The 26630-nt window shown below is 38.5% G+C and overlaps 2 protein-coding genes across 4 annotated transcripts in view; both read right to left on the bottom strand.

Moving 5' to 3' along the window:
* The window catches only part of faxcb (failed axon connections homolog, metaxin like GST domain containing b), a 28678-nt gene extending 10150 nt beyond the window's left edge, over positions 1 to 18528 (bottom strand). The window contains exons 1-4 of one of the 2 annotated variants that reach the window (XM_057835217.1): positions 18216 to 18528; positions 14349 to 14470; positions 7228 to 7363; positions 6896 to 7092 (exon numbers count right to left, since the gene is read on the bottom strand). In XM_057835217.1, the coding sequence (XP_057691200.1) occupies positions 6896 to 7092; positions 7228 to 7363; positions 14349 to 14470; positions 18216 to 18269 (509 nt within the window). In that variant the 5' untranslated portion in view covers positions 18270 to 18528. Of the gene's footprint in view, positions 1 to 6895; positions 7093 to 7227; positions 7364 to 14348; positions 15139 to 18215 lie in introns of those variants that run through there. The other variant, XM_057835216.1, reaches the window with a different exon arrangement.
* A 1518-nt stretch (positions 18529 to 20046) lies between these two features.
* coq3 (coenzyme Q3 methyltransferase) overlaps positions 20047 to 26630 on the bottom strand; it is a 19131-nt gene continuing 12547 nt past the window's right edge. Inside the window, exons 4-7 of one of the 2 annotated variants that reach the window (XR_009063001.1) lie at positions 25400 to 25666; positions 24186 to 24345; positions 21948 to 23258; positions 20047 to 21734 (exon numbers count right to left, since the gene is read on the bottom strand). Coding sequence is in view for 1 of the 2 variants with exons in the window: in XM_057834324.1 (XP_057690307.1) it covers positions 23083 to 23258; positions 24186 to 24345; positions 25400 to 25666 (603 nt within the window). In the remaining variant the exon portion in view is untranslated. Of the gene's footprint in view, positions 23259 to 24185; positions 24346 to 25399; positions 25667 to 26630 lie in introns of both variants that reach the window. The other variant, XM_057834324.1, reaches the window with a different exon arrangement.

Below are 26630 nucleotides of genomic sequence, written 5' to 3'. Positions count from 1 at the left end.
TCCAGTGAAATTAACTCTCGACCTAATCAATAAAAGAGCACCGCTTCCTCTGTGCATTTTCAACTGTCCACTTAAGGATGTCTGCACATTCCATTATGAGGTATTGACAACATGCTAGTTAGATTTGTTGCTCTTTTTTTTTTATTTTATTTTTTTATTAAACCTGTCCTGTTCAGCTGTTTGACACAAAGAATGGAAGTCCAAGTGCCCGTATGGTCTGAACAGTTTTAATGTTTCACATTGAGAGTCTGACATACTCCCATTGTGATCATTCAACATACCTCGCTTATTATGACAAAGCAGCGAACAGGAAGGGGTTATGGGGGAACAGAAGAAAAGAAACACAAGAGAAGAAAGAAAAGAAACACAAACTACAACAAGAAATAGATTGAACGTCTACACTAACTACTAATACTGCATGTTGGTGCTATCGTCAGCTGGATGTATTTCCGGTTGACACCATGTGGGGGCCTGTGTGTTGTTAATCTTACTTTTAAAAAGTAATTAATTACAGTTACAAATTACTTCTCCCAAAAAGTAATTGCGTTTGTAACTCGGTTACCTGAATGTAAAAGTAATTAGTTACTTGGCAAAGTAACTGGTGATAATTTTCTTTCTTTTTTTTTCTCCCAAAAAAAAAAAAAAAAAAAAAAAAAAAAAAAAAAAAAAAAACAGGTCACACAATGCGAAGTTTATAGGGTTTTGGGGACAATTGGCCCTAGCCCAATTCTTTACCCTAAACTTAACTAGACATTGGGGTATATTGTGAATATTGCGATAACTAGATAGTAACCTTTGTTATGTGTGGAAGTCATTTAATGTTGTGAATCAACCGTTAAAGTTGTTAAAATTGCTCCCGTTATTGCATTAGTTCCCTTCAGTCTACTTTCGACATGTGTAAGTTTTAAAACTGGTTCATCATTTAAAGATAGATTTAAGTCATGATTTTGCCGATTTAGGAGCATTTTCGATAAAAGGTTATTTAGCTTCGTTAGGAAGGTTCTCTACAACAGAGCTTTCCTACTAGGTCTACTGCTTTAAGATGGCGGCTGTTTACTGATCCATCTAGTTCTTTAGACATGTTGCTAATGCCACTGTGTCTGTCATTTGCATCTAGTTCTACAATATATGATTTCTACCGTAGCCTTATGTGGGCGTAGTTTGTCGGCTATCGGCTACAGTCAGGAATTATTGGAGCCACCTAGCATCGCGTTTGCAACGGCGTCCCCACTCCTGCTCTGCTCTATCGTCTCCATGAGTCCGTCTCTCTCAGACTTTTCTCGCTTCAACCAACATAAGCAGAGTAACGCACGCCTTTCCTGCCTCAGTAACGGTAACGGCATTGCCAAGATGAGAAAAATAATTAATTCGATTACCCACTATTGAAAAAAATAACGCCGTTAGTAACGCCGTTATTAACAACACTGCTTAAAATTAGTGTTTAAAGCTTTTTTTTAAGACATTGAATGATAAATATTTATTGCTTGAAATAAATCTGCTATGCTTATTTTCACCTTAATGAAAGCCTAGCTATTTTTTCCTATTTCAAGAAATCTAAATGATTAAAATTTACTTGAAGAACTGGCAGATAATTTTACTCATTTCTATCAGATTTAAACTAAGAACGGGGGAATTTAACTACTTTTAAGGAAGTGTGCTCTTGCAGTGTACATGAACACTTGGATGGCGTAAGGCAGGATCAGGGTTTGAGGGGGTTCCACATGGGCATGTGCCGGTATGAGACTTTGACGGTACGATAACCATGAGCAAAAATACCACGGTTTTACGGTATCACGGTATTACAATTATAGCTCCAAAATGTGTAATTTTAAGAGGTATGGGTTAAAAAAATAAATAAAAACTTTTTTTCGGGATTTTTTTTTTTCCAGAAAATATTTGCAAATTGGAACATGAATATTATGTAAAAATTAATAAACAAACAAACAAAAAATATTTTAAATAAAATCAAAATAAATAGAACTCATAGACTACCCACAGCCACAGCTCAGGTTGCTCAAGATTGGAGCAAGAACTAAATTAATTGCTATAAAAAAGTAAAAACACTTCTAAATAAAATTGAAAAATATTGACTGTACTATTTTTTTTTTTTTTTTTTTTTTAGGGAGCAGGCAAAAGCTCAAGTGAAGTTTTGCCATTTGTGTTAAAAAGAGGCAGAATTCATAAGTTAATAAGTTAAAAATGGATAGGTTAGTTAAAATGTGAATGTTGTTGTGTAAAGGTTGCAAGATTTCATCTAAAAACACTGGGAGTGAGACCTCTGCTTGTCCAGCGAGCGTAGATTTGTGTTTAGGGCAAGATCATCTGTCGCATTTAGCGATCTTTGATGTTATCCCTTTTCCTTCATTCAAGCTTGTTTCTCAGTGGCCGTGAGATTTATAACCTCGACGAAGTTGCTCTCCCAGCTAAGACTAGGCTAACATTCGTCTTTGTAAGTTTTTAGTTCATTTGTATTTTGAATTTGAAAGGAAAATGTGTGGTTTTTGGCGAACTTTTTCATGGATGACTTCCTCACATTCTGTTGCGTTTGTGCTAATGAAGCTACTCACACGTGTAAAATACTATTGTACAACGTTTTAAAAGTGTTCATTTTGTATATTTCAGTTACCATGATTTGAGACCTCCATAAATTCAAGAAAAGTACGCCTTTTGTTTGGAGTGTTTCTTTTTTGGTGTTTAGCAGAATAGCGTCACTCACACACACACATCAACAACCGGAGAGGGAGGGGTGAGCGCTGCCACTCCAAGACACTTCTGGCTGCATTTTTGAGACTTGTAAAATAGCGAATACCGTACTACGGTATGACGGAAAATTTTAGTGGTTTTGAAACCGTGACGTTTTCATACCACGGTAAACCTTGAAACCGGTAACCGGCACATGCCTAGTTCCACACAGCAAATGCATAACGTCTAAATCAGATTATTTTTCTTAAATCTAGTGAAATAATTTTCTCCATCTTGTTTTGTGTGTTAAAGACTAGTCAACAGATTAATGCGTCAGATTATTCCACTTAAAGTCGATATTACTATTTGTTCTTATTAAATCCATACATTTAACAGTTAGTGTTTTTTCACCTAAATCAAGCAAAATTTGCTTTCAATTCATGTTTTGAACAATATCTATTATTGAATTAAGAACATTTCGACATTTCAAAAATTTAAGATTAAATATATTAATTATTCCTTAAAACAAGTCTGTTAAGATTATTTTCAGCTAGCTATTTTTCTTATTTCAAGAAATCTGAGTAAAATTTACTTGAAGCACTGGCAGATAATTTCACTTATTTCTAGTAGATTTATACTGAAAACAAGGGAATTAAACTAGTTTTAAAGAGGTGTGTTTTTGCAGTGCATGATTGACATTAGCAATAGGAACAGGTACTGTTTTTTCTATTTGGTACACTTATGTAGAGGGGTCCAAGTGAGAAAGTTTTTAACAGGGCTTGGTGCCCCCAAATTTGCTGAAGACTGTCCTGCGTGCAGACACTAACAAGATTAAATCCTACACAGTTATACTTCCTCAAGGAGTCTTTGGATAAACAGATTAGCGAGCGACCTCTTAGTTCAGTCTGCCTGTGAGGCTAGACATACAGTATGATGACATAATTCTATAGCTAGTCAGGATAGTCACATAAGACTGTAAACAGGAGTCTGTTCTTTCTCGATGGAAATGAGATAAAAAGTCTCTGGTTTATTTGACAGTTGGGTCTGGTTGCTATACAGGACCAGGCACATCTGCATGTTTATCATCTGTGGTCCTGAGAGCATATGCTCTTCTTTGTTTGCAAATTTGAAAAGGGCATATGAGTGTAAGTCAGACTACTAAAATATTAAAAAGAGATTTAGCTGAAGGGGAAGTTTGAGTCACTGAGTTGCTTCTCTACTCCTGGTTTTCTTGTATCTTTATTAGAGCTCTAAAAAGCTGAACCACTCTGATTTGAATGTGCACCAAAGTATTATGCCTTGATAAGTATGTGTTTTAGCGATGAAAATGGATTGCTTTGGTCCTCTCCACCATCTCTTTACAAAGATTTGGGAAAATAACTTAAATTGATATTGTATAATCCTATTCCACAAAGAAACAAATGATAAATGCAGTAGTGTATCCTTTTTGATCGATAATAGCAGCAATTTTCAGAGTACCGTATTTTTCGGACTATAAGTCACACCTGAGTATAAGTCGCACTTGATAAAATCCAACACATAGAAAAGATATGCCATCTTGAAAGGCAATTTAAAATAAAAATATGTTAGAGAACAACATGGTGAATATGTGTACAGAATGATAATGTTACATGATGCATTAACAACGAAAGGCGAACATGGCCGGTATGTTAACGTTACATAGCTATGAAGAGTTATTCAGATAACTATAGCATTACCAAACCACCAGTGTCACTCCAAAACACCAAAATAACATGTGAAATGATGTAATAATGTGTTAATAATTTCACACGTGTCGCTCCAGAGTATAAGTCACACCACTAGCCAAACTATGAAAAAAAGTTATATTATTGACATATAGTCCGAAAAATACAGTCAATATTTCCACATGGAAATTAATAGAAATGAAAATTCGGGGGATGTGAAAAGGAAACAGAATTGCAGGTTTATAAAAAGTGAGTTGTACTGGCCTCATTAAGTGTGAAAAGAAAACCAAAATTTTGAACACGGGTTTGTAGATATTTTATAATTATGGTATTTATTATTTGAAATAACAGACACCACCTAATATAAATATCTTTCATGAGTAAGACAGTTGCTCAAACAGGGTCTCTGCAGGCTCAAACAAGCCAAATTTAAGTCATTTTTAAGACCACATTGAATACAGTTTAACACCCATTTCACATTGCTAACAAACGTACGAAAGAGTTGAAGGAAATAGGACTTTTTTTCTTTTTAATAAACTTTTTAAGACCCCACGTTTACCCTGTCAAAGTACTTAAGTATGCAAATGGTGAATTTCTTTGACCTGATTGTGACGTCACCTATACACATACACACTAATAGACTCGAGCACATGGGTGTGTGATAATGAATATTAATGATGTCACGAAGCTGGGAGGGCAATCTCGGATACACATTTGACTAACTTAAATAGTACCGGCATTGATAATAAAAAAAAAGTCTGCCTGCATTTAGGGTCCACTACCTAAAAAATATGGCTTTTATTTATGGGTTTCTCCACTACCACTACTGCGCAACAGATAAATGAAATTTTGTGGGGTTTTTTTCCATTTATATTCTTTCCGATGTAAAGCACATGTGAAAGGAGATGTCTAATTAATATCTTAAAATCATTTATACATTCATTTTCCTATGTTAAAAAAAGGCTTATCACATGTTTCATGTTGATTTTGTAGGATACTGTGGTGGCCAGTTATCAAGTTTTATATTTTTTTCATACAAAGTACAATCTTCCTAGACCCGAACCTAGCTATCAAACAGCAACCTGCCACTGCACTTCCCTGCCCTAAATAATTCATCCAGGAGGTGAGCATGTAAGTCTCAATGTGCCACAGCATGGACAGAGGAGAGCAAAGAAACGTAAGATGAGCAGCAGGCATAGAGCAAAGTGGGTTACATCACTGACCTCTGTGGATGGAAAGTAACGCTTTGAACACTTCCGGTCAAAACATACTGTAAGTAAACGGATGATCTTTGCTCGTTACGGCAAAATAGACAGTGAAGTGCGTGTGCGTGTTTGTTTGTGTGTGCGCTTTCGCACACGTGTCTGTGGGTGTGTGTGCGCGTGTGTGTGTAGCTTTTAAAGTAATGGAAAAACACTCAAGGCTTGGAGGTGGAAAGTGATGTCTTTCTCACCCAGACAAGGTGAAGTGACTCACCACTGGAATGTTACTGAACATCCTTATGTGTTTCATTAGACTTCTTTTTGTTCTCTTTTTGGCATTAAAATATTTACTTACAAGTGAATAGGTACAGTGGAAGGAAAAAATAAGAATCAGGACTAGGCCTACACAATATATCATTTGAATATCGCGAGGTGCGCATGCGCAATGGTCCTATCGCAGGATGTGCGGTTATATTGTGAACACGTAAACTTTTGATTTATTTCATAAAAGCAGCAAGTGTGCAGAGAACTGGCTTCCTGTATCCCTTTTATATACAGCAATCGTTATCATTCACAGATAAACCCCCATAGCCTGCATTAAACTGTATTAAATGAATATAATCATATATCGATGTTTTGCAATTTTTTGCACATTCAGTTCTTAAATAAATGAATAACAAATACATAAATAAAATTAAATTGAAGCACCTTAAATCCACAATAAAACAATAAAAATAGATACAGAAAGATGTGTTTTTTTTTATATTGAAGAATATGATTATTACAATTTAAGAAAAAAAAATAGGAATACAAGGATTGATGAGAAAAACAAGGGGGAAACCCAGGAAAAACAATCTAATAAAATACTCAATCCAATACTAAAGTCAACCAAAGTCTTTGCAAACTGAGCTGTTCAAGTAATCTGGTGAAAATTCTTCTAGTATATATCACAAAATATTGCAAACCCCCAAAAAGTCGGAATCTATCTTTTTTCCAATATCGTTTTGCTCTACTCAGGACTATATGAATAAACTTACAAAAAACTGGAGAGGGTTATGAAGTACAGTATCGCTTCAAATCTTGATGTCCATCACGAATTTCAGTATTGTTTATTTGTTGACGTGATTAAACCAGCATGTTTATGAGTCTGGGACTTTTTTTTTTTTTTTTTTCGTAATCAATTCTCTTCAAAAGCTGCGATTTTCTTTCCATGTGTAGACGTACCAACTGTTCGGACTGGAGATTGTATAACATCACCAGATAAAAGTTATATCCAAAGATGCAAAACTACATGTTGCACCTTACCAGTATAGATGCTCTTCAACCATTTTGGTGATGGCTCGAGACACGGCTCTCTCCTCCGGCGTGAGGTTGTGGTTGAGGTTGACTCCCAGTTTCTCTTCCAAAAAGTCTACGATGAACTCTGACCCTGAGACCTGCTCATAATTGTACTCCAGCCAAGGCATTTTGCCTTGAGGTGACAGCTTCCCATCAAAATAGTTCTACGGAGAAACACAGCATCATAAGAATGGCATTTTATTGTACAATATCTGACATGAATACAGTAAATAGAACAGTAAAGCCTCATCATGGTTTCCAGGCTACTAGCTCACTATAGCGCAAAGACAAGCAACTACCTGATAGGGCAGATCCACCATTCTCAGATAGGTTTCTATTTTGAGGCAGAAAGGTGAGAGGCTGGGAACACCATTCTTTGGTCTGGAGAACTGATGAAGGATGATGGCATCTTTAGAGTCCAGCTCCTGCTCCTTCCTACAAACACATAGAATTTTGTGTTTAGATTAAAGGGAACCTCGGACTTAAAGACTTGTAGCCTCTAGAAACCCCAAATTGTTCTCTTTTACTAAAATATGTTATTAGAAACACATAAAATATTGTCATTGATTTAAAAATCTATAATATTTAGTACATGCTTTGACCTATGGAGGGCGTCATGTTTTGAGCGCACAATGGACGCTCGGGGTGATGACGTAGATTGTCACTGTCACTCGACGAATACTAATAAATTACTAATACATTAAGTATTTTACTAATACTGTACATTAAGTATTTTCTTAAGGCATATTTAGTATGTTCTGTCTGTATGCATCTAAACAAACAAGCTGAAAGCGCACATTAGTACTTTGGGTGTCAAATTCGCCTCTTGTAGACGTTTCGCCGGTGTAGCACATTTTGGCAGAAGACTGTTTTATTTTTCCTACTCTCGTCTCATCTCATCCCGTCTTTTCATAGCATTTTGCTTTTGCTGCTCCTTTTGTGAAATATCGACAGTGCTGTCATGCTCATTAATGTTGCTCTCAGGTTCAAATTGAAAGAGTTGAATAGATTTCATGTTTATGTCGCTAGAGTCATACTCTGGAAGCCCAGCAGCATAACCCTGTGACGTCACCGCCCTGCGAAGTCAACAACAATGGCGACCTACTAATTAAACTTAATTTTAAAAATTGTATAAAAACGATAACATCTATCCGTGGATTTCTTTAAGCTTGCCTGGTATTCTATGTCACTATACTGTATAATACGGTCAATCGCAATGCTAAATCAAATGAATTTATTCTGTGATCTAATCAATACTTGAAGGACTGAGTCATCACTTTGTTTTCAATTTCCCGTCCCTCGCTATGCAGTCATATGTGCTTAGAAGCTTTCTCGGTCATGGTGCCCTAACGTATTTTCTTGATGTATTAAGCTTGGTTATGTTTCAATGAAAGGTCAATGTCACCATAGACATACATTATCATAGAATGACATGCTGATAATTAAAAAGTAGACAGTGCTTTACCGTCATTAAGGAAAAACAATATACTACTGTTCAGGGGGGCAGAGAGCTGGAGAGTGGACATGGAGGGATTACAAATCTGCTCTACAAGATTAGGATTGAAGAGTATTTTTCTACAATAATGATGTGAGCAATTCCAGTGAATGGAAACACTTCTCACACAGTGTCAAAAAGTGATGTGGTGACCTTTTGATGCTGTGTTTTGTTATTTTAGTACTTTGTTTTATATAATTTGTGTGTGTGTGGGGGGGGGGGGGGGGAGACTCTCATTTGAAGGTTTACATCTTAAACTTATGTTTGAACATGCTTTTGTAAGCAGTCCCACCATAAGCATTGCGAATACAGTCAAATTTAGCCCAAAGTTGGCTGTGTTCTGCAGCTTTCACCATGCTTACAGCTATGACCTCCAGTAGTTTGGTGGCGCCAATTTTCAATACACTTAATGATTCAAATAAGGGTATGAATTCCATTTATTTAAACAAAGCATCCTCACTTTTTAAAGGCAAACATGACTTATTTTCTGTGGCCATTTTCTCACATTGTATAATCTTGAATTTCCTCAAGTTTTAAGGGGAGAAAAAGCCATCAGTTTGCCAATCATACTTAGATTTTAAATATCAGTTTTCGAAAGCCCATCAACAGCACAATTAGGACCATTTTTGACCCAAGTGTCTGTATTTGATTAATTGGCTCATATTCATTGGCTTATAAAAGCATATAGAAATAACTTATTTCTAACTTGTAATTATAACGTAGCTCCTTTCGCAAGTGCATTAATGCGGCACAACTAAGAGCAGTAAACTGGAATACCATTAGTAGCTGTTTTTTTTTTTCCCGGCAAAAAATAAACATTATACCATGACTCCATCCCCAGACACTGTGCCACACCTTCAAGTAGGGGGCCGTCCCACACTCCACTTCAGTCGGTCGCAGATATTCTCAAACACATGCAGCGATCCAATGCCGGATTTAGGTTGAAAAAGTACAAAAGCTGTACCGTATATACACAGGAAGGATTGTCTCAGAAGTGATGTGTTCGAGGATTCAAGGTAATTATTATATTTTTCGTAACATGCATGCATTTTGAAACGTTGTGAAAAAAATCTAAGAAATTAAGCGCTAACGCATTGGCGTCATAATTCGCAATATTTACATAAAATTAATGCTAACTGCCCGGTTTTTGCTATTAACCAAGAATCGAGACTGCTTTACGTTCATATTCATCAAGGATTTAAGCATTTACCAGTAATCACAAGAATTTTCAATGTAAAAAGCTCTTTGTAGTGATAAGGCAGCGCCACAGTGGCTTAAAGACTAGCAGCACATTCAACATATTTACGTAAAATAAATGCTTACTGTCTGGTTCTTTGCTCTTTTAACAAAGAATCGAGACTGTTTTACATCGATATCTATAAAGAATTTGGGGAAATACGCATTGATTCACGAGAATTTTAAACATAAAAAGTTCTTTGTCGGTGTTTCCACTTCGTCAGCTTTGATGGAGATAGGCCCCCTATTAATCGCCCCCCCGCCCTTGGCCCCGTCAAAATATTATGAAGTCTATGATTATACAGTGCCTTGCAAAAGTATTCGGCCCCCTTGAACCTTGCAACCTTTTGCCACATTTCAGGCTTCAAACATAAAGATATAAAATTTTAATTTTTTGTCAAGAATCAACAACAAGTAGGACACGATCGTGAAGTGGAACAAGATTTATTGGATAATTTAAACTTTTTTAACAAATAAAAAACTGAAAAGTGGGGCGTGCAATATTATTCGGCCCCCTTGCGTTAATACTTTGTAGCGCCACCTTTTGCTCCAATTACAGCTGCAAGTCGCTTGGGGTATGTTTCTATCAGTTTTGCACATCGAGAGACTGACATTCTTGCCCATTCTTCCTTGCAAAACAGCTCGAGCTCAGTGAGGTTGGATGGAGAGTGTTTGTGAACAGCAGTCTTCAGCTCTTTCCACAGATTCTCGATTGGATTCAGGTCTGGACTTTGACTTGGCCATTCTAACACCTGGATACGTTTATTTTTTAACCATTCCATTGTAGATTTGGCTTTATGTTTTGGATCATTGTCCTGTTGGAAGATAAATCTCCGTCCCAGTCTCAGGTCTTGTGCAGATACCAACAGGTTTTCTTCCAGAATGTTCCTGTATTTTGCTGCATCCATCTTCCCGTCAATTTTAACCATCTTCCCTGTCCCTGCTGAAGAAAAGCAGGCCCAAACCATGATGCTGCCACCACCATGTTTGACAGTGGGGATGGTGTGTTCAGGGTGATGAGCTGTGTTGCTTTTACGCCAAACATATCGTTTTGCATTGTGGCCAAAAACTTCAATTTTGGTTTCATCTGAGTAGAGCACCTTCTTCCACATGTTTGGTGTGTCTCCCAGGTGGCTTGTGGCAAACTTTAAACGAGACTTTTTATGGATATCTTTGAGAAATGGCTTTCTTTTTGCCACTCTTCCATAAAGGCCAGATTTGTGCAGTGTACGACTAATTGTTGTCCTATGGACAGACTCTCCCACCTCAGCTGTAGATCTCTGCAGTTCATCCAGAGTGATCATGGGCCTCTTGGCTGCATCTCTGATCAGTTTTTTCCTTGTTTGAGAAGAAAGTTTGGAAGGACGGCCGGGTCTTGGTAGATTTGCAGTGGTCTGATGCTCCTTCCATTTCAATATGATGGCTTGCACAGTGCTCTTTGAGATGTTTAAAGCTTGGGAAATCTTTTTGTATCCAAATCCGGCTTTAAACTTCTCCAAAACAGTATCTCGGACCTGCCTGGTGTGTTCCTTGGTTTTCATAATGCTCTCTGCACTTTAAACAGAACCCTGAGACTATCACAGAGCAGGTGCATTTATACGGAGACTTGATTACACACAGGTGGATTCTATTTATCATCATCGGTCATCTAGGACAACATTGGATCATTCAGAGATCCTCACTGAACTTCTGGAGTGAGTTTGCTGCACTGAAAGTAAAGGGGCCGAATAATATTGCACGCCCCACTTTTCAGTTTTTTATTTGTTAAAAAAGTTTAAATTATCCAATAAATGTTGTTCCACTTCACGATTGTGTCCCACTTGTTGTTGATTCTTGACAAAAAAAATTAAATTTCATATCTTTATGTTTGAAGCCTGAAATGTGGCGAAAGGTTGCAAGATTCAAGGGGGCCAAATACTTTTGCAAGGCACTGTACATTCCTGAATACTGTTATATTGTGTGGCTACACGTTAATGCACCGTTTGTGTTCAACTATCGGTGGCATAAATGGTTACAACCAAGGCCCAACCAACTGTATTTTAAAATGAAGTCCCAGAAGTGTTTCAAAACCCTTGAACTACAGGACATTGGCACTGTGTCATGCGCCTCTGCTTTCAACAGGTAGCAGTTTATATTGACAATCCATTCTAAACCACCCGTTTCACGATTAAATTATACCTGGTTAAAGCCTAGTAAAAATGTTGAATTTTCACTGTATGGTGACAGAAATACTCAATGAGAACTGTGCAAGGAGGTGTATTTTTGCACCACAATCTTTAAGTCATACTCTACCTCTAAAAAAAAAAATTAGGGCTGGGGGTCACTTGCATTTTCAGAACCTCTCAGAATCCTTGTACAGCCGTTGCACTCAGTTTACCGCCCATACTGACAGAAGAGAACAAGTGCCGCCCAAATACCCCATATTTGGGCTTCACGAACGGCAAGAGGAAAACATGGCTGCTGTCATGCCAAGTAAAAAGCAAGGCTCAAATAGGAGCCAGCGAACACTATAGGTAACATCACTAAGGGTTTTTCCCAGTTCTTTTTTTTTGGGGGGTATAAAACTGAGACATCAGTGCTAATTGTTACCTTTTTGCAGTTGTGTTAGCATTGAGCAAGCAGACAATCAAAATGGTTTGGCATGGTTTGAAATACACAAAGTGTAATTATCTATGTTTGTTTGGGTTGACAGTAAACTTGAACCAAGTTTACTTTCTCTTCCGCAATAAAGTAGCCTTATGTCAATTTGTTGCACACAAGTAAAAATCATCCGAATGATACCTCATAGAGGTTACATCAGGCCTAAAAAACCCAGGCCGACCCGGCCTGATCAATTAACTTGATTTGCAGGCCCAAGCCCCACTCCAAAAACTGAAATTTTGCATTTTATTTGTAACAGCGAGCCAGAAAAAAACCCGAAATGTAATGTTTTATTTGTAGGCCTGAGCCTGAACCCCCCTACGGCCCCCTCCCAACGAAAATTTATGTTTTATTTGTGAAGACTCAGCAGAAGGCGGAAATGCGGGGATGCGATGCGTGGTTGCGCTTTGTGTGATCACATTTGTGACGATGCCAGTGCATATTGATAACAAATTAAACCCTGCCTTTTGTAACAAATTCTCCCATTTAAACTACACTGTAAAAGTAATATTGAATAAACATTTATATCTTTATCTTTGTGTGTCTGTTCTTTTAGGCAGATAGCGGATTTGACCTTTATTTTAATCACTTCGAGTTGGCAGGAATAAAATGCAAGTTTTCTCAATAATGAAATAGTCTACATATTTTTAAAATCATTATAAATGCATTTACACAAAGAAATAACGCTGAAAACGTTTGTTCAATATTTTTCTCGTATGAGAGCCACATTCGTTTACATTCAGCGAAGCCAACACAGGTTTCTGTATAGCATCTTCAAAAATCAATTTGAAGCCTTTCCATGCTCTCCTACCGGTGCATTTTTGCCTTTTCAATTCCCCCGTCTTTAGTTTGTTTGTCACTTCTTGCTGCTCCATATCGAAAAGGAAATACCAGGATGCGGACTCACGGAGAGCACCAGGGCGAGAGAAGAAGATTAAAAAGAGGGCGGGGCAAGTACTATAACAGGTACTACTTAGTTTAACATATATGTCGTTTTAGTGTACATTCATAAGTATATGTTTATTTTTTAAAAAGTTAGCGAGAGAGAAGTCCGGCCCGACCTGACCCGTACGTAAATAATTGACATTTTGGGCCTGGGTTTGGGCTCAACATCTAACCTCTAATGCCTCATATCTGGAAAAGTCCGAGTCAATCCTACGTCAAGGCACAACTGTAAAAGTTATAATGCCTCAAGGAGAAATTCAACAATGAGCCTTAGTCAGTAATATTGGCAGAAATCGACAGACTAAAAATCCAATTTTTCTAGGCTTGGTCATTGGTTAGTTAAAAGTGAACATAAATTCACATCTCAGTATAGAGCGTGCTGCAGTTGTGTCTCTGTCCATTGCCCTGTGGTGCTGAAACTGTTCCTTGAGCACTCATAAAGACAGCAAACATTGTAGCATTTATAGTGAGTAATCCACGACGTCTGATCATGCAAACCCACACAGGACAATACAGCAACAACAACAAAAACAACAACAACTGCATTCCACCAACATGACATCACATGTCCCAAACAGATGATTCTGGTAGGCTGGCGGCAGCCTCAGTGGGTCGCACGTGATTCTGCGGCAGCGCTTGTACACGAAATACAAGGTTATGAGATTGTCATGGAGGAAGTGAGAAAGCCACTCTTTAGACTGGATGTATTAACACCTGGACCCATATAATCCGCCATTCCCAGCCATGCACACGAACTATAGTCCATTAATCTATTTGGCATGCCAAGGACTAATCATGTCACATTACACAAACGGAGGAAATACAGTAGCCTACTGAATACAGCACTGCATGTGAGCAGCAGAGGTTCATTAAAGGTCGGCCGAGGAATGTTTCCTTTCTGTCACGCTCAGGTGCCGACGGGGTGGGCACGTGAACTGGCACACGAGCGGACGCGTGACTTCCATATTATTTAAATATATATTTTCGTCAGCAATCGTTGAGAGCAACCCTTACCAAAGAGGAAGCAGACAGTGAAGCCTTGTGTTGGTGACATTTTGTGTATTTTCAGCTTTAGTGAGTGCGCTGATGGCTGAGCGAGCATACCTGATGGCAAGCAGCTCGTGCAGTAAGTAGGCTGCGGCGGCCAGGAGGGCCCCCCCGGTGATGTAAAGGGTCTTCTTCCACCAGGAGTCCGAGCCCAGAGCCGTCATGATGCCGCCGTAGTCCTGCAAAGGGAAGGCGATGATATATCCATACAACGACTGCGGCTGCTCGGACACACACAGCCCGAGGGGGAGGCTGTGATTCCGCCCGAGATCCACCACGCACGGCCGGGAAGAGGCGAAGCCAGCAGCCCAGTACATCCTCCCTCCGTCGGTCACAACCAGACCTCTTCCTCCTCGGCGCCGCGCTCCCTGCTAGGCTTCATGTACGAGCCGCACCGGTCTACGGCATGATGGCGTTGGGGGGTTAGTGTAGTTCCACCAACCTAGAAGAAGTAAACACCTCGATTCCCCCACCCCAGGAAGATGATGATGCTCAACCCCCCCGAGTTCACTTTCCTCTGAAACGTCTGGCATCACCAAGCCTAGTAGAGGTGCAGCAGCTTCATTTCCGGACCCCGTTTTTCAAAATAAATACCAATTGTCGTTGTACGATCGCTGGCCTAAGAAGAACATTGTCTCACAGTGATTATATTTGTTTCTATTCCCTTGCATTGACCAAAACAGTGCTTCCCTACGACTAACATTATATTATTAGTAGAAAAAAAATACATAATCTACTAAAATTAAATAGCTTTCCCACAGAGATGGGTAGAGAAGCCAAAAATTGTACTCAAGAAAGAATAGCATTACTTCAAAATAATATTACTCAAGTAAAAGTAGTCATCCAAAAAATGTACTCAACTACAAGTAAAAAAAGTATTTGGTGAAAACAATACTTAAGTCATGAGTAACATTGTGAGTAACTACTTACAAATCTGTTATAAGTTATTTATACGAACTGTTGTTACAATGATACTGTACAATAACCCATTACAAAACCACATTAAGCCTAAGAATTACCTTTTTTTATTTTTATTTTTTAAATCATTGAATTCTGGCAAGAGAAAAAAAATGACAGAATTGAAGCATTATTCGTCCAAAAAGAGTGATTGCCCTCTAGTGAAGAAAATAGTTCCTAGTTTGAATAGTGAATAGTTCCTTTATAGTTACTATTATGAAATTAAAAGGATCATATCTCCAGTTTTTCGTGGTCAATCAGTGCCAAATAAAAACTGGGAGAGAGGTTAAAATCCACGCTTTCGAGTCATTTAAGGGCAGCGTTCTATGTCAAATACTTCCTTTTTTACGGTGCTTTAAAGACGCCACGTGATTGAACAGGCTGGCGTGATCACAGAACGGCAAGCTTGTGTCTGACTGGTATAATGGAGTCATGTGGTCATTGTTGCAACGTCTCATTGGTGAAATTGTTAGAGGTACTCTTGGAATCGCTGGCAAATATATCTATATATAATATATCTATATCTATATATATATATATATATATATACATATATATATATATATATATATACATATTAGGGCTGTCAAAATTATCGCGTTAACGCGCGGTAATTAATGTTTTTTAATTAATCACGTTAAAATATTTGACGCAATTAACGCACATGTCCCGCACAGACAGTATTCTGCCTTTTGGTAAGTTTTACAGCAAGGTTTTTTGTGCTAACAGCGAACTCTTGTGGTTGCTTTGCGACATGGTTTATTGCTTTCTTGCCAGTTCAATATGGCTGCATGACGTCTCGGGCTGACGCCTACGTTGTAATGTTGTGGTTATATGATCCTTGGACAAGATTTGTCCGTAAGTATGGTCGTTGTAAAGAATGTACATATTATGTTAGTAAGCGAAATGTTATATTTTTTGTATGAGACGGTTTTTGTTTATGTTTAGTGAACCTGTATAGCATGCTAAGCTAACGTTGTTGCTAATGCAATGCTTGTGTACTTTTTTTTTGTAGTTTCACAACGGTCTAAAGAGGACAGTGGTTTGAGGCCATTTTATTAATAAATCGGATGAAAAAGGAAGAAGTCTGATTATTAAGGCGTCGTTCACTAGCTGTCTAGCTTTGGAAAAAGTAAACGCTTCGGAGTGAGGACAGCATAGACAGATTTAAATGACAGTAGAGTGAAATGCCCACTACAGTCCTTATGCACCGTATGTTGAATGTATATATCCATCTTGTGTCTTATCTTTCCATTCCAACAAATTATTTTACAGAATATATATATATATAATTTACAGAAAAATATGGCATGTTTTATAGATGGTTTGAATTGCGATTACTTGCGATTAATTACAATTAATTTTTAAGCTGTCATTAACTCCATTAAAAATTTTAATCATTTGACAGCCCTATATATATATAGATATAGATATATATAGATATATATAGATAGATATAGAGATAGATAGATATAGAGATATAGAGATATATAGATAGAGAGATATATAGATAGATAGATAGAGAGAGAGAGAGAGAGAGAGAGAGAGAGAGAGAGAGAGAGAGAGAGAGAGAGAGAGAGAGAGAGAGAGAGAGAGAGAGAGAGAGAGAGAGAGAGAGAGAGAGAGAGAGAGATATGAAGAATAAAGAGGAAAAATGTGACGACTCCTGAGTAGCCCAATGTAGCGGAGTAAGAGTAGCGTTTTTCTTCACAAATCTACTCAAGTAAAAAATATGGCTTGTTAAAACTACTCTTAGAAGTATATTTTCTCAAAAAGTTACTCAGGTAAATGTAACGGAGTACATGTTACACTTTAATACCAACCTAGGCTTTCCCAAATACTTGTTGATGATAATCACAATAATATATTTGAGACTGACATCAAGCTGGATGATACACAGCTTTTTGCACTTTTTAAATTCAGCGTTATCAGGTAAAAAGTGACACATTAAGAACAATTGGAAACAAAAAACTCACTACCAGTCATATACACTATAATGCCTTGCTCAAAGACACATCAACATGGTCAGCGAGCTTTTCCCAGTAAATGGCCCCTTTGACCCGCACCGGGACTTGACTGTAAGTCACTAGTCGCCTTTTTGCAAACAAACTACACAATCAATTTTCAAGCAAACAATCAACAAATATCCAGGTAGACTGCAGATGCGTGAAAAAATCTGCTCATGCACAGTTACAAGCCCCCCCCCCCCCCCGAGATATGAATGTAATGCAATAACAGTAAAAGTACTGTTGGGTTTTCCCCTGAAGTCAGCTCAGACGGGCTGCAGCTCTCATGACCCTAAACAGAATAAGTGATGTACTGTGTATATATGGATGAAAAGAAGGATAAATGGCTATTATTTGGAATTGCATTACTTTTATTTTGGCAAACCATAGATAAGATCCGGTTCGAGTGTAGCAAATACCGCCTACTTAACATAGACGGCCTATTGTGTTGGAGTAGAGGGGACACCCCGCCCTGACGAGCCACTTTATTCCAGCGAGACCAGTGGCCCAACCGAATTAATTCAAACCAGAAGTACAGATTAAGTTTTCTGATGATTGTAGTAAAAAAGTGGCAGCTTGTCCTAGCCGCGCTGTTATTTTGTACTCATTATAAAAAGACAAGACATTCTATATTTGAGGAACCGTACTTCAAAAATTCAGCTTTCATTAAGATGTTGAGTTATGATTAAAGTGTAATCATTCCCAAAGGTTAACTTTTATTTTCTGTAGTCTACTGTAAAAATGTGTACATTATACGCGCTATTTAAACAAATGGCTATTATTAAAGATCCATTATTATTAAACATTTTTACTTGCTTGAACATCGCTTAACGGACGCCTGTAATTTGTTATGTAATCATAGCGCAGGCAGAAACGTTCATTACACATTTGAACTTTTGCTAGCCGACGCATTTAACGAGTGACAGCCTGCCAATAGAATAATATGTCCAACTGTACTCACTCTGGAACAACCTCGGAAGTGCAGGAGGTAATTCATGTTGAAGCCACCGACCATCGCGTGTTGCTGGACAATGTTGGCCGAGCATGCCTACAGATGGCTGCGAACAAGCACTTGCTCAAAGAAGATTTCGTCAAGGTCCTTCCAACATCAACAGGTGGCGGCGTGTCCGGCTCAATAACAAAATCGCCTTTTAGGAGAGCAGCAGGATCTTTTGCCTTCGTGTGGTGTGAGTACCGCAACTAACTTGCTCGCTCCCGCGGCTTGCGCGCGCGCAGCAACCACGAACAGGGGAGGGTGCGCCTGAGGATGAGATGGCAAGAAGCCTCATATAACTATTATGAGGTGTCTAAACTTTTTTTCGCCCCATTAACTGATGACAAGTCCTATTTGAAAGAGAAAGGGATCTTTTAAAACAATTTTACAGGAATGAGTATTTTGTTTTTCTAATAAATAACAAAAATAGTTTTACATTGTCATCAAATTGCAACTCTTATCTTGCAAAAACACAACTTTACTCTGGTAAACCATCCACCTTTTATCCCTTAAAATAAAAACCTATAAAGACAACAATTTTAAACAAAAAACCAATTTACTTATCTTAAATGATAATAACAATAATAATAATAATAATAATAATAATAATAATGACAAGTACTGACCTAAAATTGACTTTTTTTCCCCTGATAATGGGAATCATTTTGATTGCTATGTCATTTAAGGTTAGTCATTCTTAAATAGCGTTAGGATTAAGCCTGAGTCCTTGGAAATCTCTCTTGTAACGTTGGCTGGACTCTTAAAGTCGGAAAGCCAGTAAGTTTTACTTGTGGTTTACTTTGTTTGACTTACCGTAATTTTCGCACTCTAAGGCACACCTGACTATAAGCCGGCACCTACCAAATTTGACATTAAAAAAAGCATTTGTTCATAGATAAGCCGCAAGCCGCAGCTGTCCTCACTGCATTATGGGATATTTATACCAAAAGATATTAACCGGTAACACTTTATTTGACAGCGTCATCATAAAACCAAATGAAGCACCATGAAGCTCTGAACCAAATGGCTGCAAAGCTTCATTGCTTCATTCATTGCTTCAACAAGCTTCATTTAGCCATCACTGTTCTCTTGGGGGAGAAAGTCAACCTGTACTGCCACTTGCTGTCAACACTGTTGTCGTCCAACATGCCTCCTAGCATACATTTGCAGTGCTACAATCAGAATTCATGTTCTGTGCTACTTATTTCTTCAGTTACTGTTCTATTGTTTCATTAATTGCTAGTTATGGAATTTGGAAACACTTTGTTTGACAGTGGCGCCATAAGACTGCCATAAAACCATCATAATTATGATGTGACACTGCCATGAGCATTAATGAATGCTTATGCTGCTTACTTTTGAATGGATGTAAAAGATCCGAGCTGGACATAAATGGAGTTAGCGACATAATTTGTCGGGTGACACTTAATGACATCTGCTATAACAATTCATTAATGCCCTTGATAATGTCAGAGTTATGATGGTTGTATGGCAGTCTTAAGACGCCGCTGTCAAATGAAGTGTTACCAATTAACCCAAACAAATCAACAAATACCTGTAAGCCGCAGGATTCAAAATGAGGGAAAAGAGTAGCGGCTCATAGTCTGAAAATTATGGTAGGTCATTTTATCCATAAATGTACTGTTGGGGGATGAATATTCATTCTCCTGCTAAGTTACAAGTATGCTCAATGACAAAAAAAAGTTTCTAATTTTCCCTTTTTATTTATTATTTTAATTGCATACCTCCCAAAAATAAAAAATAATGTATGCATTATAACGTTGCAAAATGTTTGCATGAAACAGAGTGTTATCCCCATTTATTCCCAATATGTGCAGGAACACTTACTGGAAAGCAAAAAAAATATTTTTTTTGTGTTGTTGTTTGGTCTTTTAATTGTGTAGACCAGAGGTTGCGCTAGACATTTTCGTTGTCCATCATTTTGACTGACAGGGTCATAAAAATCCAGTCATAATCTATTTTTACCAGTCACTTAAATTTTTAAAATGATAATGATGACATATTCAATAGTTTTTAGTTTTCATTCATTTTTAATTAATATTGTAACGCTTGTTTGGCGGCAAAAAATTAGACACGGAAGTTGTATTTTTCTCCCTCTTTTTACTCTGCTTACCGCCAACAACACCAACAAAACAACTCCACTCCCAAAGAAAAAGAGGCAACTATATAGACCCCAATCACCAACGTCACACAATGATCTTAATTGTGGTTGTCAGCCCAAAATCTTCTAAATATATATTAAATGCATCTTACCAGATATAAAATGACTACTACATAGTCTGTGGATCGTTTGGTGCCCAGATTTCTTGTCGAATTACAGCAGTCCATCTCGCTCTCCTCTTCGGGTCTCTCAGAATACGGTAGAACTTCAAGTCTCTCCGTCTATCTTCTCTGTTACTGCAACCAACCGCCACACACGCCTTCGCCATTTTGATTATTAATGTTAACGAGCAGAAAAACACGCCGTAATAGGAGGCATGTACGTAGCATTAATGTGTAAACACGACGAGCTGACGGACAATATGGCTGCTCCAGTCAGGGGGCGGAGTTGTGACGTCATGTGATTGGGGTCTATAGACAAGTTTCCTGAGCGAAATACGGGCGCCGCCATCTTGGAAAATGTCTGCTTCGCACTTCCGGTCCGGTCGAGTAGCAGTGTATTAGCAGTGTATTGACGACGATAAAACTACGAAATCAAGCCAGAGAAACCCATGGAATCTTCAAAAATTGATTCAGCACGACCTAGATGACACGTAGATGAGATTGGATGGCAGTTCGTGTCACTTCGTTGATCATTCGTGGACAAAATTATTAACAACGGTCAGCCTGTGTTAACGTGAGGAATGGATTGATACTACGGCCATTAGTGACCAAAATGTGGTGAAATTACAAGTTATATTACATTTGCCGACTGCAGAAGGGCTGACATGGATTGTTTTGTTACAAGGAAATGCTACAAGGTTATGTACATATGATGTAAACACAAATAGTATGTCATTCTTTTTTTTATTGCAGGCATTGATCGCAATAAAACATTTAGACATGATACAATTTCTTGTTTTATTTAAAACGATTGGTGCACTCCAAAACAGGTCAATAAATCACATTTATAAAAGTATTGCAAAAATAGCATACGAGAATGTGATATCAGACCGCAGAGCTCCGGAGCCCCGTGAACAAATAGCGACATCATGGAGGCCCTCGGCGGCATTTAGATGTGCTTTTTTCCCGTCCTCGGTAATTCCAGCTCCAATAGCATATATTTAAAGACGCTACCGTTCACAAGTTCGTAGTTGGATCACGGCGATCTCGGCGAACCACCGTCTGTCACAATTCCTGCCTCTCTCGGCCTCTCCCGGGAGTCGAGCTGTCATCATCATTGTGGAACGCAAACTATATATGTTCGATATATGTCCATCAACGTACAAGTCAAGTTGTCTTCTCTTTTATAACAGCATTTCCCAGCTGTAAACAAACGAATAAAAACTTGTAATACTTGGATTTATGCGGTGCATTCAAACACGATTAGCAACCGGCGGCTAGCAGCAGTAGCAGAAGCTAGTTGTTGTAAAAATGATTAAACTTCGTAATTACAATCATCATCGTAATATCAATAGCAAAGGCAACAAGTCGTTTCATGCGCCAGATTTTAGGTTTCGTATTTTTAGAGCACATTACCTTCCACAACAGCGGGGGCATGACTGCAGGAGCTGTCAGTTTTGTCCATCTCCTTCCCTCCCACCTGTATGACGAGTACGAGCACCCATGGTTTGGAAATCGACATGGTACGAAGCATGGAGGCCTTGGCTTGGTTCTCCACCCGCCTACATCAAAATAACATTCCCGGGATCTTGTATGAAGACCTCCCAACTTCGAGTCCACCGCCACTGACTTCAACGGTAAACAGGCGGAAACGGAAGGGGAAGGAAGACATAAGGAAGTAAACCGGAAATACCTCGGAAACTTGTCTATACACAGGCGACAATCTAGTCCACCAATTGGATGACGCGCTGGCACACCGGGTGCACCAATAAGAACCTCGCGTTGATGTGTCAATCACGGTGCTGCCGCCAGACCACGGTGACGCTACAATATTCTGACAGAATAGCCAACGACGTCATGCATTAAGAGAGACAATAGCTAATTAATATGCCACCCTGTGGTCTGGGGTGTGAATTGCAACCTGTCAAAATGACGGACGGACTTCAGTTTTTTCCGTCACCGTTTTAAAAAACCGGTCAACGACGGAAAATATTCGGTTAACGCGACCCCTGGTGTAGACAGTTGTGTAGTTATTCTGTCAACTACCATAATCACTATACATTGAAAAAATTGTAGTTATTATCGGGGGGAATTAAAAAAATTCAGCAAGTGACCACTGAACCATTCTTCATGCTGTATGCATCAATCCCCCCAAAATAAATTTGTTGTCATCGAAAACATATTCGCCTTTTCTGCAGACAAACATGACTTACTTTATGCCATTGCCTTTATTCCTATTACATAATACAGACACGTGAAACGCTTTCCACCCTCAGAGCATGTGACTGCCCCCTTTTCCTGCTATCGCGCTAAAAATACTTGAGCCTTGTGGCGCCAAACTCACACAGAATTGTTTATTGTTAGAATTCCCCCCACAAAATATGTTTGGAATTATTTAAGAGGAACCATGAGAAATGAACGGATGCAATGTGGGGCTTCAACTCTGCTACTGAAAAACTAATTTGAATAACTGTCTGCTGCAGAGATGTGCAAATAATCTAGTGTTTGGCTCAGATTTCTTCACCATTGTTTCCACGTCATGTTCAGTGGTTCAGCTGTGTGAGCCTGCAAAGTGGCCTGGTTTGCCTGTTTGAGGGCCTGGCTGGGACTCTTCAGCCAGTTTGACAGCATGCAGGGCATAATTGACGGCAGTGCTGTTGATCCAACTCCAGGCTCCTGATAGGGGATTGTACATCATACCTTGGACCGACTGCACCGAGAAACCATCTGATGGAAGATGAAATACGACAATTATTGGTTAGTAGTAGGAAAGGGGAAGACAGCAAAACACTGTTAATCTATACATCATAAGTGTGTGTGTGTGTGTGTGTGGGGGGGGGGGGGGGGGGGGGTTGTGGGACCCTAAGTTTCTCTTGATGTCATTTTAGGCACCTTTCTGATCTCCCCGATGAGTCGTTGTATCACTCGTGCAGTAATTTTGGCTGAATGACTGCTTCTGGGAAAATTCATCTATCACAACTGTTCAATTTTTTTTCTCCATCTGTTGGTTTCTCTGATAAGGTTTGAATGGCTGATTGGCCAGAACCCCAAATTCTTGAAAATTGTTTTTTACCTCTTCCAGACTAATGTATTTCAAAGAATTTGTTTCTCATTTGTTCTTGAATTCCTTTGAACCATGGCATTAAACGCTGGTGTATCATACCTCGTATCCTATTTCATTGATATCGTGATTCAACATTTCTGCTGAAATAAGGCCTTGTTGTGGGCTGTGAAATGTATCTCACTTTCATAAAGTATGTGCTAAGTTTAACCCTTAATCCACTGGCTGCCAATGACGGGGATAGACGTCCAATGCATTTGAATGAGGAGGGTTGACAGGTATTAAAGTAATTCCCTGCCAACCCTCCTCGTTCAAATGTATTCGACGAATACAAGTGAGAAACATTTACATTCACAGGATGAAAAGAGCCACATGATTTGACATCTATCATCATCTACGCCACTGTAAGAGTTAATGAATAAAATCATTATTTAATAGCAATTGAATTTAGTATTTACTTCAGTTGCCTTTGAGAAATGTTAAAATTAACTTAAAGAAGTTAGATTCATACGCCCCAATATATAAGCGAAATCATGTATTGTTAACATGTTTTGGCCACAGAAAAAAGACCAATATTCTATTTAGTGACTTACTCGACTCCAGATGGCGCTCCAGTTCTACAGGGCTGATGAACTTTTCCCAGTCATGTGTCCCTCTGGGAACAATACTCAGAATCTGCTCGGCCGCCACGATGGCCAGCGCATATGACAGGTTGGTTTTATTAATTGTGGTGATGAAGAGTGAGCCACCTGGCTGCACAGGGACAACATGGACAGTTTTTATTAGAATAGGGTCTATACTGAAAATCCTTGCTGCCTTTGTCTTGATGCAGACTCAGGTCCATGTAGTATGTTCTTTTTCTTCCCATGTAAGACAATTCAGCGTATTTTTTTCCAATATTAGTTCATGTTTTGGCCAGTTGGTGTGATGGCAAAGCTGAGATAAGGATATTAAGGGGAAAGTACTTAAAACAGCTTTGATATCCCTCTTGATATCAAATAAGAACTCAAAAGACTTATCATATACAAATAATATAGTATAATAATAATAATAATACAGTTAAATGGACATTTAATTATCCATCTTAAGATTTCAGTGATATCTCATAAAATGCTATGCTAGGGGTACTAGAAGCACACAGATGACAACTAGTGCAGTTTTGGCCCAGCGTGAACAGCAGAAATAGTATATCGTAATTTAAATTCTGCAGAAAAAAAAAAAAAAACTGAGTAGAACTCTAGCTATAGAAAAGAATACAATCTTTGTCATCATGCAGTGATTAACGAAATTCCGTTTCAGCTCTTGGCCCAAAATTTATTATACTAATGTGCTGAATTGTCTTACTAATGAGGGGAAAAGTGTAATACATGGAATCTACAAGTTTATTTATGAGGCTGTTTTGAATAAATGCCGAAATGGCCTTATATTTGAATCTCTCAGTGAGTCTTTCTCGTGGTAATAGTCAATACAGTAGGTTCTGACCTTACACAATTTATTTATCACCCCCCCAAAAAACAACTGCCTTTAAAACTGTACACATAGCAATGCTATAATGTTTGTGGGCAATTGTTCATTAAATGGAATTAATAAATGCTAATAAATAAAATCAGAAAGAATGAATGAAAAACAGAAATGAAGGTCATACAGACAGATTTTCTCTTCAGCTCCAACAAAACCTAAAAAATATGCAAATGTATTCCCATTGAGGCTACCTAGTCAATGTCACCATATGCGCCTCAGAAGAACGTGCACACAGGGATACAGAAATGTACCAGACTTGAGGGAGCAGCTGGAAGCAAGCACACACCTTCAGCACATGGTTGCAGCAGAAGATGAATGTTTCCAGGTCAGCCAGATGTTCCACAACCTCGGACGCTACGATGGCGTCGAACAGGACGTCTCCCCGGCCCGCTTCTTCTTCTGCCACATCTGCCGATAGTTCCTCCAGGGTGCATGTCCGATAGCTGACCCGCTCGGCAAGATTGGGGTCATACGATGAATGCAGCTGTGCCGTGCCAATACTTTCTTCCACTGGATCTATACCTAACACTGTGGCTCCCATGCGACCAAGAGGCTGGGGGAGGAGTAAAAGAGATGGAATGCAGCAGAAGAAGGGAATGCATCAATTATTATTATTGGAGTGAAAAAATAAGAATAGAAAAAAATTGCATTGTACAGTTCAGTATTTAGTTGCATTAAAAGTTTTGGAGCCCAAAACGTTGTAAACTAGTGGAACTTCTTTTGAATGCCATTAGGTAGTTGATTGGGAGGCCAACGAGAACTGTACATGGTATCTATACTCGTGTTTCAATCAATGAGATTTTACTTTTCCTAAATTTATAATGTTTTTTCATTAGTTATGGAATAAATATTATGTGGATCTATGTGGCCTATCTAAAACACTTAAAAAATTAAACAAAATGAAATTGGCACCAGAAGACACATGAAATATTCTGCTTTAAAGCGGTGAGACTCGATCATGCTTCAAAGGTTCTGCAGAATCTGCACATGTTGTCCAGAGTACTAGAATTGCTGAACCAGATTGGGAGAAACACCTGTGAGAATGGCTTGCTGTTATACATACGTCACAATTTAGATTTGGGTGGATGTTGTACAGCTTATTTTTAACTGACCATTAACAATGTTAAAATATTGTTTAAAACCTTACCAGTGCAGATTAAAAGGTTTTATCCACCAACTGGATTCCCAAAAAGTTAGGACACTATACAAAATGTGAATAAAAAGTGAATGCAATGATGTTGAAGGGCCAAATTTCAATCTTTTAGTCAAAACAGAACAAAGATGCCATATGGAAAGTTGAAACTGAGAAAATGTAGCATTTTAAAGCAAAAACTACTTAATTTTAATTGTCATTATGTCTACAAATCTCCAAAAAGGTTGGTTACTTGTAGCAATAGGAGGCTGAAAAAGGCAATTTCACTGTAATTAGTAGCTGAAAGACCAATTACAACTGACTAGGTCCATTGGCAACTTTATTCAGTATAAAAAGAGCTTCTCAGATGGCAATGTCTCCAGTG

The sequence above is a fragment of the Corythoichthys intestinalis genome, chromosome 4 (genome assembly GCF_030265065.1).
Source record: "Corythoichthys intestinalis isolate RoL2023-P3 chromosome 4, ASM3026506v1, whole genome shotgun sequence".
Lineage (NCBI taxonomy): Eukaryota > Metazoa > Chordata > Actinopteri > Syngnathiformes > Syngnathidae > Corythoichthys > Corythoichthys intestinalis.
This window is presented reverse-complemented; position numbering and strand designations above follow the sequence as displayed.